The sequence below is a fragment of the Globicephala melas genome, chromosome 1, assembly GCF_963455315.2.
Source record: "Globicephala melas chromosome 1, mGloMel1.2, whole genome shotgun sequence".
NCBI lineage: Eukaryota > Metazoa > Chordata > Mammalia > Artiodactyla > Delphinidae > Globicephala > Globicephala melas.
The window spans coordinates 100,019,581-100,039,041 of NC_083314.1; the positions used below are offsets into that span (position 1 = coordinate 100,019,581).

The 19,461-nt window shown below is 35.5% G+C and overlaps 1 protein-coding gene across 3 annotated transcripts in view; it reads right to left on the reverse strand.

Annotated features, from left to right (window-relative positions):
• The window catches only part of MFSD14A (major facilitator superfamily domain containing 14A), a 44,751-nt gene that overhangs the window by 12,735 nt on the left and 12,555 nt on the right, over window positions 1-19,461 (reverse strand). For 2 of the 3 annotated variants that reach the window (XM_030868794.2, XM_030868795.2), the window contains exons 2-5: window positions 11,835-11,930; window positions 4,728-4,790; window positions 3,868-3,995; window positions 1,729-1,843 (exon numbers count right to left, since the gene is read on the reverse strand). In XM_030868794.2, the coding sequence (XP_030724654.1) occupies window positions 1,729-1,843; window positions 3,868-3,995; window positions 4,728-4,790; window positions 11,835-11,930 (402 nt within the window). The remainder of the gene's footprint in view (window positions 1-1,728; window positions 1,844-3,867; window positions 3,996-4,727; window positions 4,791-11,834; window positions 11,931-19,461) is intronic. The other variant, XM_060302204.2, reaches the window with a different exon arrangement.

Sequence of the window (19,461 nt, forward strand, 5' to 3'; positions counted from 1 at the left end):
GATTGCCTGAGGTCAGAGGTAAAGTGGAGACGGATGGCAGATGGGCCCAAGGGAACTTTTTGGGCTGATGGAAATGTTCTAAAACTGTATTGTGGTCGTATTTTGTTACAGTAGCTCTAAAAATTCATTACAGTGAGCTGTGGTCTCAGAGAGACCTGGGTTATGAGCAGAGCTCTGGCACTGGAGTTGGGAAAGGGGCAGTGGTTCTCACTGTAAGCGTCAGTGAGGTATCTGGGAATAGGAGAGAGCAAAGGTCTAATCAGAGTGCAGGTATTTCATGTCATTTCCCTTCTCCTAGATTCTCCTCCCTGGTGGCTATTTTTTTCTGGCCAGACAGAAAGATGACCACAAAGATCACTTTATTCCCTTTTATCTGCAGCCATATTATTTCTAGAAGATTGAAACTGTCATTTACTAGATGTGCCTTCAATACATAAAGCTTCCAGGTTGAAACTATTAATTTCAAAGATTTGGCTATGACAAAATAAATTACCTTAGGAAAAACAGAAACAACCTGGACTGTGGGCATGTTGCAAAGCTGTATAAATTTACTAAAATTGATTTAACTATACACATAAAATGGACAAATTTTATGGTATGTAAATTATATCTCAATAAAGCTGTTTTAAAACATCCTGGCTATAATTAACTTCATATCATTTAATGTTCTTGAGTTTACAACTGATCATTAGTTTTTTTGGTATGTTTCTCACTATAGGTATTTCCCTCCAAATCCTCTTAATTCCATGATTCTTTGTTATATTTTTTGATCTTTGAATCAAAGACAACAGACTCTCATAAAAGTAAGATTCAACCTGACACAATACTCAGTCCTTATTTAACAAAAGATGCTTGCTCCCTATCTGCTGAAGCTCATCACTGTCCTACTTCTGGCTAACAGTGATCTGTTAACTTATTTTATTTCTAGATTCGATAGACATTAAGTGTCCAGAATTTGGCAAACTACTGCCTGTGGGCTGAATCTAGCTATAAATGATTCTTCCACGTTAAAAGTGATATAAACACATGTCCACAAGCAAAAACAAAAGAATATGAGAGACAAACTTGCAAGGAGTAGTAAATAAGCCAAAGAGATCCAATGCAAAGTAAAATGAATATAGACAATATTGTACTATAATTATGTAATGTGATAAATATAGCTATAACAGCAATCATATTACAATATATAAATGGATCAAAGTAACACTTTGTGCACCTTAAAGTTAAATAATGTTATTATGTCAGACGTATTCAATAAAAATTAATTATTAAAAAAGCTAAGTTAAAAAAAAAAAAAAGAAAGAAAAGAAAAAAGAAAAAATATGAGAGAGACTCTGTGTGGCCCAGAAAGCCACCAAGAAGGTTTGGGATCCCTGAGATGGGTGTTAACCTATTATATTTTAGATTAGCCATTAAATAATATTAATTTTAAAACTCATTACATATTAAATAGTTCTTTTAGTATTCTATTAAAAAGAACTTATATAAGGTAAAAATATTCCACTGTAATTTCAAATCTGTGTGACTAATACTGACTGAATGAAAATATCAAAACTTACATGGCTTTGTACTGAAAAAAAATTTAATGTAGTCTAATGGATGATTTTATTATAAAATGTACTTATGCAAAAATAAATCTTATAATGCAAAGGCTTGCACTCCTTGTAATAAAAGACAATAACATGGTGTTTTTCAGCAGACACAAAGGTACAGATTAAAAATACATACCAGTCCATAAGCCATACTTCTTTCATGTTCTTGGGTTATATCTGCTACATATGCAAATACCACAGAGAAAGTCACTGCAAAAACCCCAGAAACAGAGATAACAGCAAAGTACCACCTAGGATTGAAAGATAATTGACAAGAAATGGTTAGAAAACAATTACTATTACCTTAATCTTCATTTTTATAAGTGAACTAATGTACGTATACCTAATTTCAGTCAACAGCTTACTAGGACAGTTCATAGATTAATTCTTCTATAAATCATAAGCCCCAGATATTATGTAAACAGGGCTAGATGTGGGCCTTCGATAGCAACTCAGCTACTATGCGGGAATACTTAAAATTAGAAAATGTATTCAGGTCAATTTTTTACCCAATTGTTGAATTGTTAAGTGGCTTTGTTATTGTTTCTACTAAAAATAGCAACAAACTAGAGTCTACTATAATTCATCTATTACAATTTCCCATCACAGTACTACACAAAAAAACAAAATCCAGTAAATAAAACTGAGGGACAAGTTAGTCTATATTTATCTTGAGTCTATATATAGAAACTAGATGTTTTTCCATAAGCTATCTTTAGTTCTTCAAATGTTGGCAAAACAACCTGTATGGCAGTGTCCAAAATAAAATGAACAAAAGCTATTTTAAAAAGCAAATTACATTTTGCTATACATGATTCAAAAATACCTGGCTGAGAATAAGAAGTCTCTATTGTAATGCTGATGTTTAGTTTTTAAAATCAAGTGAAATCATATTGCACTTTCAAAATATCATGCCACCGGGACTTTATTGCTTACCAATTTTTTTCTAACATGCTGCTTTCCACAGCAAATAACTTGTTCATGCCCTAGATTTGTTTGGTAAGATTTCATTTAAATGATTAGCATTCATCAAGGGTTTGGCCTTCAGAGTTATATCTCACCTATGAGAGGAAGGAAGATCCTGCCTCATAAATAGCCCTGACCTTTCTAGATTCACCATGGAAATACAGCCGATCTATGATATAGAATTAACTAACATTAATATTCAAGTGGAGTAGAATATTAGTCAAAGAATTAAAAAATCTACAACTAAATTGGGCTCTATTATCTTGGGAAAATCATTCTCTTTGTGAGCTTTCCCTCCCTTCCTCCTCAGTGGAAGACTTGATTTTAATCAGGGTGGCCAAGAGCCCAGCCTCTTGTAACTAGGAGCAGCGTATGCCTGAAATCTGACCAAACAGACGCAAGCAGAGGTTGGGTGGGAATTCCATAGTTTCCCTAAAGGAAGGCAGTATGCTCTTTGTAGCCACTCCTTCCATCTTTTCTGCCTGAAGGTGACACAAGCTGGAGCTCACTTAAGCAGCCATCTGGACAGTGAGGTGATAGTGGAGGATGGCAGAGCATGAAGATAGAAAAAGTCTGGTTCCCGGGAACTGCCCTACCAGCTCTGGACTACTCAACTCCAGACTTCTTTTATATGGAGAGAGAAATTAGCAGTGAATTTCCTTGTTTTTAAGAAACGATTATTTGGGACTTTACTGATATATAACAAAATCTATTCCTAATTAATATAGATAATGATGATAAACGTTGTGTTTAACATCCTACTTAAGAAAGTAAAAGTTAGGGCTTCCCTGGTGGCGCAGTGGTTGGGAGTCCGCCTGCCGATGCAAGGGACGCGGGTTCGTGCCCCGGTCCGGGAGGATCCCACATGCCGCGGAGTGGCTGGGCCCGTAAGCCATGGCCGCTGGGCCTGCGCGTCCGGAGCCTGTGCTCCGCATTGGGGGAGGCCGCAGCGGTGGGAGGCCCGCGTACCGCAAAAAAAAAAAAAAAGAAAAGAAAAAGTTAGCAACCCTATCCAGTACCTAAAATATTGTTTTGAAATTTGGGCTGTGAAATCCAAAAGCAGATTAACTGGTAGTCTACATGCTTCCTATAGTGGCATCTAGTTCAAAAAACTTTATTACTTACTGTTATATTACTTAGCTACTATATTTTTAAAGGCCCTCTTATGTGTATCAAAGAATAAATGTATTAGAAAAATAAATTAAAAACCTACATAGATAAGATGGAAAAAAAGTGGAAAAAATAAGGGAATATTCAGAAAACAATTAACAGTTGATATTTAGTTGCTATAATCTGAATGTGCACGTACCATGGGCTGATCTTCATTAAAGGAATTGGGGCACACGTGAAAAATACTGTTAGCAGCAAGAAGGATTTTCGGCCCCAAACATCAGAAAGAGCACCAATAAGTGGGGCACTGAGGAATGACAACAAACCCTAAAAAAAAAGTTAAATGAAGAAAATACATATACTATGTATACTGATGAGCCAAAAATAAATCATTTTACTACCACAGAAGAATTTTAAACAAGTTTATTTCTAAAATAAGTATATCACCAAACTTTAGATAAACAACTTGTTTCTTGTCTGTATATAATTTTTCAATTTCCCAAGACCATACAGAACCATCTGCGGGCTGTGGTAGCATATTAAACACAAAACGTTCTAATGAATTCTCAACCACAACTCTAGCAATTCTAGAAGGAATATCATATGCTAATTATCAGTTTATAAACTTGTTGATCAAATGGAACCAAGAGTAAAGAATATGTAGAATAATCAAAACTTTACCATATTGATATATTTTATACTCATGCATTTTTTAAATAGTTCTTTTCTCTTCAATCTATATTCTTGTTGCTAGTTTACAAAAAGCACTCAGATCTTTGTAAAGAAAGTGCCAACACATAAAACACAGGGGAAATTTGTTATGATGTGGTTTATCATTATTATACATAGTTGGCTATATGTAAGTCAAATCATATTTAAAACCCAGTTCATTTAAAAAGTGCTAAGTAATCCCCCAAGATATACTCCAATTGTAAAAATTAATACTTAGGAGATTGATCAACTAACTTAATAAACTGGCAGAATTACATATATTTACATAAGTATATTTGTGCATGTTTGTGTACATGCATATATATATATATATATGATTGATCCTACCTTTACTCCTTGAATTAGGCCATTCATCAGAAATGTATGTTTAGGGAAGGTTTCATGTAATACCTAAAGAATAAGAACAAAATAAAAAGCTCATGCTACATTTTAGTCCTAGTAAAACGTAAAACATCCCTTCATAACACAATCCAATTTTATTTCATATAAATTTTCAGGTTTGTATGACACTATGCATATGAGTAAATACTAATAACACCAAACATTTATACGGCATTTACTATGTCACAAGGCACTAAATTGGGCACTTTATCACATTATCTCCTTTCATTCTTCGTAATGGCCCTATTAGAAAACTGATACACAGAGAGGTTAAATGTCTTATCTAAGATTACATAGTAAGTAGCAAAACTGAAAGTGACCACAGGAAGTCAAGCTTGAAAGTCCATGCTTTTAATCACTATGCTATCCTGCTTCCAACATATAACCGACTGACTTATAACTCCCTTTACAGACAGGTGTATTATCTAAGATAGGAGACTAGGAGAATAAATAGGGAAAATTTAATTGCCAAAAAGTGGACCTAGAGATTCCATAAGGTAAGAAAGAAAGAAAAAAAAATCCCAACCCATGAAAATGTATAACAAGTTTCTTTATCCTTTCCAAGGCCTGGTCTCAAACCACATGGCATCAGTTTGTTCACTGGGTAACAAGTGAACCATTGGGAACTCATTGGTTGAGAAAGTAACTGCGGGAAAGGTAACTAAAAAAATAAAAAGCAGCAACCACCATTTTCACAGCCTATGTATCAGAGGCTTTATATATACTTTTACTTAATCCTAACAATATTATGAATTAGATATTACCACTTTACAGATGTGGCAACTGAGTTCTTGCTTGACTTAAAGCCAATGCTTCTTCCATTATACCATACTGTCTCTCAATAAAAACAATAGAGAATGGCAATGTGGGGAATGAGACAGGTCGGAAAATCTTCTCTTTAGGAAGAAAAACTATGCTGGTTGTACTTTCTAACATCCTGCAAGTAAAACCTTTAGAAGGATTAGAAGGCTCGCTTTTCTTCAGTTACTCTTCTGCCAATAACTAGAAATTTAACAAAAATTAGCTTTTATGTAAAAATAAAATTAGAAATGTTTAGTATTCAAAGAAAATCACTAATATGGAAAAAATCACATATTTATGATATTCACATATTTTGTGATTCTCAACGGAGGGTGATTTTGACCCCCAGAGGACATCTGACAATGTCTGGAGACATTTTTATCATAACATGAGGGATCGGGGAGGGCGGGGGTCAGGGGAAAGAAAATATGTTACTGGCATCTATGAGGTAGAGGTCAGGAAGGCTGCTGAACATCCTACGATACACAGGTCAGCCCTCCCCCACAATAATCATCTGGCCCCAAATCTCGATAGTTGAAAAACCCTATTATTTATTATTTATAGTGAAGACCCATGGATCCAAAGAAGGTGGGTGCAAACTTTTTCTGTAAAGAACCAGACAGTACATATTTTCAGTTTTTTCTAGCTTTGCAGGCCATACAGTCTCTGTCACAAGTGCTCAACTCAATAAAAGCAGCCATAGACTATATGTAAATGAATAGGCATGGTTGTGTTCCAGTAAGACTTTATTTACAAAAACAGGGTACTAGCAGTATTTGCTCTGGCCATAGTTTGCTAGTTCTTGTACTAGAGAAAAAGATTTAAACTCCTTATCCCCAAACCTTTCATAACAACTTAAATCTGCTTTTGTTCCAGTTATTACTAAGGGCCAATTCTTTCTAGGGACAAAGAATGGATTTGGTGTTAAAAAGAAAGAAGGACATAACGAATGCTTACAAGAAGTTTTGTAATACGCTAAATCTTATTTCTAACAATTCACTTTGCCAAGCCATCTTCCATTCCAATCAATCTGGTCTTTTCACTACTTTAGAAATATTCCTATGCTTTCCAATATTCATACTTTTACACATGATATCCTATCTACCATAAATGTTTGTTCCCCTTATCTTCCCTATCTAGTCGACCCCAAAATCTTCCATATTGCTCCTTTGCTACCAAACTTTCCTGTCCAAAGCAATCAATTTCTCCTTTAGGACCATATAATGGGTGATTACAGCACTCCCTTGGTCATCACATATAGCTTTCTAATATTTTTTATATTACAGTACTCTGTTACTTAGGTCTTGTATTTTTCATCTTTTCAGGTATTTGATAAATATTTCTTTTCAATTATATTTCAAACTTCTTAAGGGCAGACAGGCACTATATCTACTACACTTTGCATTTAATATATTTTTATATTTATATTTTTTTATATATTTATATATTTTTATTTCTATTAGTGCCTCATCAATAGAGGCACTATTAACCGTTCACAAATGTTCATAATTAACAGATTATAAATTCTGCTTTCAAAATGACTTAATATAACGACAATTATGCAAATTGTTTAACCAAATGTTACAAAATAAAAACTTTTATAACCCCTCCAAAGGAGTATAGCTAAAGATAAACAAACCCTCACTTTTTTTTTTAACAAAAATTTTAACACAGAGACAAATATTAATATAAGAAGTAATAAAAATGTTGGTTGTAAAGATTTTTGATTCTGGGGGACCCTTAAGCACTGGGGCTGAATAGGAAAAAAATGTGTCATTTTCCAATAAATTTTATGGATCTTAAAATTTTTAAGAACTTAAAAAATTTTGAGAGTAAATAGTCCTTAAACTATTAAATGCTTCAGGACTATCTCTGAGCAAAGAATGCTAAGCCATAGAAGAGATGCTGGAGGACTGGAGTGCAGGGTCTTGCTCCATAACATGGATTGTGCATCTAGCAACCTGAACCATCAAATATTGGCCTAGTATTTCTAGAACCATAGGTCTGTCAAAAAGTGAAACCAGTTCTTAGCATTATAGATCCTTAGTCCAACTGTCATTAATTCTCTTTATGTAAATGTATATTATTTAGTCAATCAATAATCACTGACTGAACACCCACTATGAACCAACCATATAGTCATAACCTCTCAAAGTGTTAGATTACTGTCCTTAAAAATGTCAATATAAAATTCTTCTGTGTAATTAACGTAAATCCCCTTGTTGGAGATTTCACCATCCTGCCCTGGGCAGGTCCTCCACATAGAACGCAGCCTTTGTTCTTTTACTGTATTCTAGAACAGTGTTCTGCAAGCTCCATGGGCTTAAAACTCAAAGATAATTGCAACCACATGAAAATTTTTTTTAATTTCTTTTAACTTCATATTACTTTTTAAAATGAAGGTTACTATAAATCCAACACCAAACATTTATTATAATTAATATGTTTTAAATTTGGTTATCCGTTAAATGAATTAATTCAAAGAGTATCTTTGAAAATTGAAATGCTTAAATTTTATAATTTTTGAGAGCTATGTATGGGAAGAGAGAGATACATAAAATGCAAATAAACTCAAATATATCTTCATCCTCACTTTCCCTTTTTAAATGAATAAGAGCTGTGACTCTCTAGCAGGCACCATTTATAATCAGTTTCAAAACACATAAGACAGAAATAAAATGTTTAAAGGTTAACAGACTTTTGGAAAAGAGAGCAAAGTGCTACAATTTGGTACCTTCTACCCCAAAACTCACTTTTCCTCACACCCCAACACGGGGGAGTATAGGAGTTCAAAACAAAGAGAAAAAGCCTGCTAATAAAATCAACAACAATAAAAAATTGCAAGCAGAAAGTCTCAAAATGAGCAAAACCTTTTTTAAAAGCCCACAGTGAATTAGTATATTGGTTCTTAATTAGTGATATATACTAGATATATGAGAATCACTTCTAAAAAAATATACATGCCTGAGGCTCCCCCTTGAAAACTCTGATTTCAGCCAGAAAGGTTGTAAGGCCAGGTATTTGGGGGAAAAAACAAAAACAGGTATCACTAATATTCACCTCTGGTTTAAAAAAATCACTGACTTAATAGATACCACATTCTAACAGCTGAAACCTTCATCTCCAGTTGGCCAATCTGTCCTAATGGGGCTGGTAAAGCCTACCCTGAAGCCAAAATCTCCTAAACTGATGGTTGCCTGGAGGGATGAGTAAGACTGCAGGAGAACTCTCCTGTTCTTACACATTTCACATTGCTTAATGGTCTACAACAGGCAGACACTGTGTTTCTAATTACTAAAAAAGTAACATATGTAACAGAGAGAGAGAACTGTATATATATATAGATTTCCCATACACAACTATTTTTCAATGATGTTTCAAAGATTCTTGCTGTTCCAATGCCCAAAGGCCAAAACACCAGTAAGTACCAAGAGTATAACAAATCTCAACACTTAGATACATCTAATCTCTACAATTCAATCCTTGTTTTGCCTAAACTACCCAAGGTTTTCCCCATCAAGCAAAAAAATGTAGAGCACAAACACTGCAATTATTTTTTAAAATGTGTATACATTAAAGATGAGAAAAGAATCAGAAAAATAAAACTCTGAGCTTAACATTCATTTATACTTGAACTTATTTTTCATGAGAGAAAGCTTGATTTAAAAAAAATAATGAAGTGAAAAATTGAAAAAGGTAAAGAATTATGACTATGATAATATTATGGACAACTGCCCCATGTAACACCTCATCATTTCACCATTTTTAAATATTCAAGTATTAAAAAAAAACATGGGAATTAAGAGTAACTGTTACAACAACAATGGGGCGAAAGAAGTCTTTCCATAAATAAAATAATTGGCAACAATGTTATAGCAATTATTCTAAGATATGTATTTATGCTGGCAATAGAAAAATAATTCATTAAGTCCCAAATTAGCACTTTTCATTTTCCTGACCATAATTCAATTCAGTATTCTAAAAAGTAAAAGAAAAAAGAGAGAAAAAGAAAAATCAAAGGTACTATCCATTTTTTAATCAACAAAAAATAGTTAAGAACGTATTAAGCACACAGTTTTCCCATAGCTATGAAAAATGAACTAACAAGCAAGCAGTTATATCTAAATAACTGGATTTCTTCCTTGTTCTTAAAGAAGACAATCTTTTTGTCCAATTAGAAAAAATGATACCAAAGTTAGACAAAAAGTTGAGATATCTAAAAAATATAAATGAGATACGAATTTAAAAAACAGCTACATGCACTTCAAATCATGATGACAAATTATGGAATCATCACAAAAAGCTTTTTTTTGGATGGCTTGCTCACAGTTTACCCAATATTTTAATCTCTCTACTTAGCTAGTAGTTGCGCTGCAGATAAACTCAACTACCTAAAACATGGGTATGAACCACTTGCTACCAGTATTCTCCAAGACTGAGCACTAGGAACAAAACAAGCCTAGGTTTAAAACCAAAACTGCAGTTTACTATCAGAGTAACAAGTTGCTTAACTCTTCTAAACCTTAATTTCCTCATCTGTATTATTGAAAATGAGGAGGACCCTGTAGGGTCTCCTGGGCACAGGGAGCCTTTCTGTTCAGCTCCATGACCTTCCCTGAGTTCCAAAGGGCAGATTTGAACAGTTGAACAGTTGCTAATCCAGGAAGGGAAGGGATGCAGAGTCAAGGCAGGAACAGTCAAGAAACAATAGTGCAGCCTTGGGACAGGATCCTGGTTCCATCTCAAGGGACACACATAACAATATGGTTTATAGAATTTATAGAATTAAAACCAACAAGTGGAAGATGTCAGCATTCTCCATACCAGAGAAGACCAACTGAGGCCAGACTAAAGGAACCAGAGAAGCTCATCAAGATTACCTGAGAAGAGATTAAAGGAGTGCAGGCCCTACACATACTCTACCTAATCTTATCAACTCCACCCTTGAACTATTGCTATAAAACTCTTCATCAAATCCTCCCAGGTTGGGACACATATTCATAGTTTCACAGAGGGCAGGAGCCCGCTGTGTTCCTCTTTGCCTGGCAAAGCCATAAAGCTATTCTCTTCTACTTCACCCAAAACTCTGCCTCCAAGATTTGACTCGGCACCAGTGTACAGAGAGGCTGAGCTTTCGGCATCATTATGAGGCTAATTCCTCATTGATAAAGTGGTTTTGAGGATTTAAAGTAATGTATTTACAGTGCTTAGACGTATTTACAGTGCCTGGACTCATCATTATATAAATATATACAAACTGCTATTACAAAGCTCAAGTACTTTAAACCATAGGACTAATGATCCACCAGACAGATTTATATGTTAAATTGGTAGATTATAAATAAGCACACTCTAATATTAGAAAACTAATACAAAGGTGTGAGAACACAGTTATTATAACACCACAGTAGCCCCTTGACATCAGGTTATTACAGTATAATGTGGTTACAAATGTCATAATCATAATGATTAGTAGACTAGTTCAATCTATCTATATATGATCAATTTATGAACTTTTTATAAAAGTCTTTTTTGTGTATCAACAAACAAGCTCATGAAAAAACAAGGAAGTATATCTCTTTAAAAATCTGTTCTTCTGGGATTTAGAAAGCTGTACATTTATCCTGATTATACCTTTCAAGATATCATAGAGGTCTACCATTACTCCTTCCTTCATTCCATTCCCCTCATCTAAACCGACAGGAGAAAACTAGCTATCACCTAAGATGTTTGGTCTGGCAGGGAGGTCTTTTTGTGAGGTTCTAAACCTGGGAATATTTGAGTAAAATCAGCTTAGAGCTATGAAAAGAATGACCTCTCTAGATGGTTACCTCTAGATCCTCTGCCTAAACTAAAAGAAACTTGTATTTGGAAAATGCAACTGCAGGAATGAATCTCAAAATAATAATGTTGAGTGATTCAGGGCACAGACACCATTCTTCCTAAGCTTGTCAGTATAAGAATCCTTTCCACCTTCCCCAGAGCGGGGACTGAGCCCTGCTTAAACTTGTCCAGTGTTCACCAGAAGAATCACACCTGCCCAAGCCCTGCTAAAAAGTAAGGAAGAAGTAAAGGTTGGAAAAGACAACTAAACCAGTAAAATACAGTACTAAAGGGCTGACGATATTGGTGGGAGAATTAACCTTGGAAAGAAAAAAGAGCCTTTTTTTCCTCCCCAAACTTATTTCCCTCCTGAAACCAAAGAAAAAGAAATTTTAAAGTCAGTGATAAATAAGTTAAAAGATTACTTACCACCAAGGTGGGTGCTGTCAATAATCCCCAAGCAAAAAACTCCAAAAAGATGACGATAACCGCATGATAAACACTAGGAGAACCTATTCCTTGAGGCTACAAAAACAGAGTTTTAAAACATTAATGGTGCATTCCAGAATTACTAACAATGACAACAGTCGATAAATATTTATGGAGAACATTCATGTATTGGGCACTATGCCAAATATCTGGACACTCACTGTCCCTGTCCTCAAGGTGATGGGGGCAGACAAGGAAACAAATACATACATTATATAAGCACCGTGTGCAATGGGAACACAGAATCCAGAGTAGGGTGGGGAGTATCAGAATTCCAGGAGGAAGGCTGAAAGGAAGTAGGCCAGGAGCAAGAGTGGGAACGAGGACAGCAGAAGTCAAGGAAGCAGCCTGCACCAAGGTGGCAAGGCTTGAGAGCAGGAGGCATTACAGGACTCATACGGTTCAGTACAACTAGAGCACGGGCTCCACACTGAGAGTACTGAGAGATGAGCTAGAGGCACACAGGGCTAACTTCCATGCTAAGGAGTCTATGTTCAATCCTGAAGGCAATGGGGAGCCACTAAAGGATGTTAAGTAAGACTCATGTGATCAGATGAAAGTTTTAAGAAAGATCATTCCGGCAAAGATGTAACAGATAGATTAAAAGGGGGCAAAACTAAGGAAAGTTAAGAGGCTACTGCACTCATCCCAAAACATAAATGAATCATGTGGCAAGAATGGTAATAGACACCAACATGGTTCAAAAGCAGAAAAGTCCCGAGTAGTATATGAGAGATCTTGGACTTGATATACACAAGAAAGACATTACAAAATTAACTTTATACTGCTGCTAGAGATATCTTAAGAATTACTTCAGTTGCTGGGTTTTATATTTCTAAGGGCAATATTAAATTGATAGAAAAGCAAATGACCAATAACATTAACTCAGTCTCCATTAACAAGTTTATATAACAGAAAGACAACTTTAATGAATACATATAACAATGTCATACTTAAGTTTTAAAAATATATTCAGTAGTCTTATGTGCAAAATATTAATAGTATTTGGATTTCTCTATACACTAAAAACGATGCTACATCATTTTATAAAAATAGATGTCTCTCCCAACCTGCAGAATACAGGTACCTGAAAACCCCCTTGGTATGAGAACCTGCAGTTGAGGAATCAGAGACAACAGAGGTGGGGTAGGGGCTGGGAGACATAAGAGCTGAAGGACCATGGCTGGGAATGAGTGTATTCATTCTCATTCATTCAACAAACATTCAGAGTACCAGAGGTGCTGGGATTACAAAAACCAGTAAAACACACTCCCTGATCTCAAGGACCTCACAGTTTAGAGAGGAAGAGGCCTCACAATAATCATCTGCTTATACGTAAATGCAGTAAAAGAGATATATACAAGTTAGGAAGCAAGGAAAGGTTACTGCAAGAAAATGAAGTAGTGTGGATAATCACATCAGAGAAAAAAAACCAGACGAAGTAGACAACGGCCATAACAGTTTAAGGCTGAAAGGAAGGCAGAAGAAGTAGCCTCTAAGCTTTGGTAAGGAGTTTTTCATCTTCACTCTAGAGATACAGGAAACCATTGAAGTTTTAAGCAAGAGAATGGTGTGATGAGACCTGCATTTTTCAATACATCACGATGATTTCCTAAAGGATGTAACAGGAGCAAACTGCATGCAGAAGCAGGCTATTAGAATCAGTTCAAACAAAAGGTGATGAGGGCATGACATAGGGGAGTGGCATGGATGCTGGAGGGGAGGGAACTGAAATAAGAATTTAGGATTTGAAACTGAAAGAATCTGATAAATGTGGGAGGGAGAGTCAAGAAGACTTCCAAGTTTTTAGCTTGGTTGTCTACTAGTGGAAGCTGGTAGCTTCCTAGCTCTTTTTTCCCCATGAGGCTCAGATTTACTTCAGATTCCATCTACAAGATAACCCTTGTACTTAAAACATTTCTATTGTCCTCTGAGGGCTGATTAAAACAATTAGTTAGCAGCAAATGTGATATTTGAAACCACCAGAGTAGGTGAGATGAAGTCTGAAAAGAGCAGTGGGCTACGACAGAGCCCCAAGAAACACCAAAATTTAAGTAGAGTTGACCCTTGAACAATGCAGGGGTTAAGGGGCACCGAGCCCCACACAGTCAAAAATCCATGTATAACTTCACAGTCAGCCCTCCGTATCCAGGTTCTGCATCTGTGGATTCAACCAACTGCAGATCATGTAGTACTGTAGCATGTATTTATTGAAAAAATCCATGTATAAGTGGACCCAGGCAGTTCAAACCCATGTTGTTCATGGGTCAACTGCAGTGGGCAGAAGAAAAGGAACCCATGAAGATAAAGGAACAATCAGAGAAACATCAGGAGAATCAAGAGAATACAGTGTCACATGACAAAGCAGCAGTTTTAGGAAGGAAGGGGTAATGCCCAGTACCAAATAGATAAGGTAAAAACAAATGTCCACAGGATTTCGTTAAGCTCCAAACTAGTTTTGTTCACCATCACACACACTCAGCATCTATTAAAATGCCAAGTAGAACTTCTCAGGGCCTTTAACATGCTAATTTATATTATATTATTTATATTATGAATCTCCAAGAAGATATTATTTTCCAAACTTGACCATGAAATCCTCTGTCATATAAGAGACAGTATCTCACCAACACTTGAGTTCCTTGGAAAACTGTCTGAGGAATACTGATAAAAAGTAAGATGATAATTTCATAACAATGTGTATAAATATACACATAGAGCCAAAAGCCTGGAAGTGGCTGCTTAAGTGAAGAACACTTAATCATTCAAGGACAGTGTTGGGAAAGCTTTGCAAAGGAATTAATAACATAGAGGGAGTAGGGATGGAGCAAAGTGAATGGCTACAAAAAAACATTTAAGAGGTAGAATAAGGACTCAGTCAGTGGATGACTAGATGTAGCAGAGGAGGGTAGAGAAGATCAAAGATGAAAAGATTTCAGTTTCTGCCTTGGTCAGCTGGACAGTGAAGAAAAGGGAAAGAATAAAAGATTAGTTTTAGGCATACTAGTTTGAGAAAAACACGTACAGCATTAGCTGAATTTAAAGAAAACAAAATGAGTAAACTATGCAAGAAATAGCAAAAGATTAATATCTTAACTAGGTAAAGCATTCATGAAAACCAATACAAAAGCACTATGATGCTATAACAATATAAAGAATATAAACAAATAATTTTAAAAATAGCTCATAACATTCTATCATGGAAATAACCAAACATTCAGTAAAAGCTCCACCACAAAGATGTTCACAGCAGCATCGTTTATAGTAGTAAATATGGAAATCTAAATGTTCAACCTTTAGTTACATAGCCTATAATCAAATCATGGTATATAAATTAGACAGAATAATATGCAGCCAAAAACTGTTTATTGATAATCTTTAATGACAAGTAAAAATGTTTATGGCAATGTTAAATTTAAAAAAATCAAAGGAGGATATAAAATTGTGTAATTTCAACTATGAAGAACAAAATAAAAACTCACCTCAATGTTAACAACAGTTATATTAGGTAGTGATTTTAAGTGACATAAAATTGTTTATTATGTTGTTCTGAATTTTCTAAATCTTTTCTAATAGTCATGACTGTACTTTAAATAAGAGGGGCTTCCCTGGTGGTGCAGTGGTTGGGAATCCGCCTGCCAATGCAGAGGACACAGGTTCAAGCCCTGGGCCAGGAAGATCCCACATGCCGTGGAGAAACTAAGCCCGTGCTCCACGGCTGCTGAGCCTGCGCTCTGGAGCCCGTGAGCCACAGCTACTGAGCCTGCACTCTAGAGCCCGTGAGCCACAACTACGGAAGCCCGAGCGCCTGGAGCCCATGCTCCATAACAGGAGAGGCCACAGCAATGAGAAGCCCGCGCACAGCAACAAAGAGTAGCCCCTGTTCACTGCAACTAGAGGAAGCCCGCGCACACAACGGAGACCCAACACAGCCAAAAATAATAAAATAAAATAAAATAAAATAAAATAATCACCTCACGTCGGTCAGAATGGCCATCACCAAAAAATCTAGAAACAATAAATGCTGGAAAGGGTGTGGTGAAAAGGGAACCTTCCTGCACTGTTGGTGGGAATGTAAATTGATACAACCACTATGGAAAATAGTATGGAGGTTCCTTAAAAAGCTAAAAATAGAACTACCATATGACCCAGCAGTCCCACTACTGAGCATGTACCCTGAGAAAACCATAATTCAAAAAGAGACATGTACCATAATGTTCATTGCAGCTCTATTTACAATAGCCAGGACATGGAATCAACCTAAATGTCCATTGATAGATGAATGGATAAAGAAGATGTGGCACATATATACAATGGAATATTTCTCAGCCATAAAAAGAAATGAAATTGAGTTATTTGTAGTGAGGTGGATGGACCTAGAGTCTCATACAGAATGAAATAAGTCAGAAAGAGAAAAACAAATACCGTATGCTAACGCATATATATGGAATCTAAAAAAAAAAAAAAGGTACTGATGAACCTAGTTGCAGGGCAGGAATAAAGAGGTAGACACAGAAAATGGACTTGAGGAAATGGGGTGGGAGGGCAAAGCTGGTGCAAAGTGAGTAGCACCAACATATATACACTACTGAATGTAAAATAGTTGGCTGGTGGGAAGCAGCAGCATAGCACAGGGAGATGGACTCGGTGCTTTGCGATAACCTACGGGGTGGGATACGGAAGATGGAAGGGAGGCTCAAGAGGAAGGAGATATGGGGACATATGTATGCATATGGCTGATTCGCTTTGTTGTGCAACAGAAACTAACACAGTATTGTGAAGCAATTATACTCCAATAAAGATCTATTAAAAAATAAATAAAAATAAAATATTTTTTTAAAATAAATAAATAAGAGGAAAATGTTTTACTTATCTAAGAGAAGAACTATGTAAAAGATAGGTAGTTGCATATGCTTGTCCCTCCTAAGCCATTCTCTCATATTTCCCAGAGTTGGGGGAAAAAAAGTGTGTGTGTGTGTGTGTGTGCATGTGTGCGCGTGTGCGTGTGTGCGTGTTAAGGCAGGGCAGGGAGAGAGACAGCTGCTTGCCCTAAGGTACTAGTAATTTTGAGAGTTGTATTATACCCATAGTCATCTATCCTGTTTTAAATGAATTCAAAAGTAATACAAGATCTTAATAAAACTGACAAATTTTTAAAATATTTTACTAATCTGGAATTACAGAAACTTCTAGGCAGGACTTTTGATGTTAAGTTTTAACGGAATACCGATCCATAATCAAAATTCCAGGACAATTTGGGAAGAATACAAGGGTCATGGCCTGGGCAGAAAGACTAAGGGAAGAGGGTTAACAGACAGGTAGGGGGCAAATATTTGACCAGTGCGTGGTTTACAGCATCAAGAGTAGAAAGTTCAGCATAATGAGATCATATCAACATATGACATTTGAAGATTCTCAAAAGAATTAAGAGGTACACAGTGGAAAATTCTGAAGGAGACAAATTTGAACATAAACTAATACGTACCCAACCCCAAATGCCAAGATATTCCGCCTAAAAGCGTAATAATTACTATGCCAAAAGTCCATTCAGCTGAGTAATTTCCCTCTTATGGAGGCATGAGAGATGATTCCATGGCAGTCACCTCTAACTTCAACCTCAGAAGTCAGGGACAATCTCCTTTAACCCCACCTCCACCCTCCAATCTAATTCCATTTCCCAAAGCATACTTTCCATTGGTAACATATTTGGTTTCATCATCTAGGCTTTTGCCTAAGCCTTTTAAAAATCTACTTATTTAGTCTTCTATAACACTAGATAACTTTTACAAAGTTATATTTTGTTTTGTAAAGTACCTATTTCATTTTATTTAACTTAAATTTACCTTTTTCAAGCTCACGCTCTCTGAGGCAGGCCCTGTGCTTTATTCTTCTACAATCTGGAGCATGTGGTACATGCATAGCACAAAAGGGTTTAATAAGTGTTTGCAGAACTGAAATGAATTACTCTGTAAGTCTCCTCTACCTATCACTTTAGGCATTCAGTATATGGTTACTGTATTTAAATATTGTTAAAAGGGCAATATATTCATTAATTAAATTTGCAACTTCCCCTATTAACTCCCTCCTCTATACTCTTATTGTCTGCTACTGTATCATCTATCACATGGGTTTACTGTACACATACATGAGATTAAAATAATAAAAAAATCACTAAAGACTTAGAATGATTTAAATTCATAATCTTATTTACCCCTTCTAACCTTTCAAGTTAGATACTGTTATCTCCATTTTACAGTCCAATACAGCATATAAGAGATGGATCAGTCAATCCAGGCAACTGCAAAGCCCACCCAAGTCTGGAGCTACACTCGTTGCAGTAGTTACACTGCATATATTACCACAGACTGTTACTTAAGAGTAGGGATCCAATCTTAACCATCTTAGTATCGCAATGCATAGCTCAATGCCTAGTACAGAAAGGGTATTTCATGCTCATGGACTGACTGATAACCCTTGTCATGAGAGTCAGTAGCTGTTAAATGACTTAAGTCACTTTACCTCTCTTAGCAGTTAGGGGTAAACTATTAATTTCTTACCTAAATCCTCATCTAACTCTCAAATTCCACATCTATGATTGTCCAATCAATATGAGTTTATGAATCCAGCAGTTATTGTGGGGAATATGGACTTTAATAACTTATGTTATATTCCTATCAATGAATCAGGGACTTATATGGGTTGTTGGCCAGGAGAAAGAAGTAATTCCACCAGTAACTGGGCATTACAATCCTTTTTATTAAATAGAATGTTATCATGTGAGTAAACCATGAGAATAAGCCAAACTGAGGATCATTCTTCAAAACAAAGGCTTAGACTATTAAAAATGTCAATATTATCAAAAATAAACAAAAAGCTATTCTAGACAGAAGAGACATGGCAACTAAATGTAATAATTAAATTCTGCATCCAAAAAAAGACTATAAAGGACGTTATTGGGAAAATTGGGGAAATGTGACTGGCCTATATATTACACAATATTATTGTATCAGTGTTAAATTTTCTGAATATAATGATTATATTGTGGTTATGTGGGAGAATATCCTTATTCTTAGGTGATGCATCCTGAATGTTCTAGGGATAAAGTGTCATGATGTCTACTACTAACTCAAATGGTTCAGAAAAAAATGAAAAAATATATATAGAGAAAGGAAAATCAAATGTGGCAAAATGTTAACAATTGCTGAATCACAAATCTATGGGATGGGCAAATAGATATTATGCTATTCTTGCAACTTTTCTGTAGTTTTGAAAATTCTCAAAATAAAAGTTGGGGAAATAAAAAACACAACGAAAAAAAATAAGGTATGAAGGAGAATAATTTTGAACTTAGAATTTAATACTGACAAGTTATCAATCGAGAATGAGGATAAAATAAATCTTCAGAAAGAAACACTGAATTTTCTCTGAACAATATATAACTAAGTTTACTAAAATAATTTAATGTAAAAGTCTTACACAAAAAAAGACAAAGATTCTTAATTATAGACATCTAAGACCTGGAGCTTTCCATGGAAGAACACTAAAACAAAAATTTCTATAGAGAATA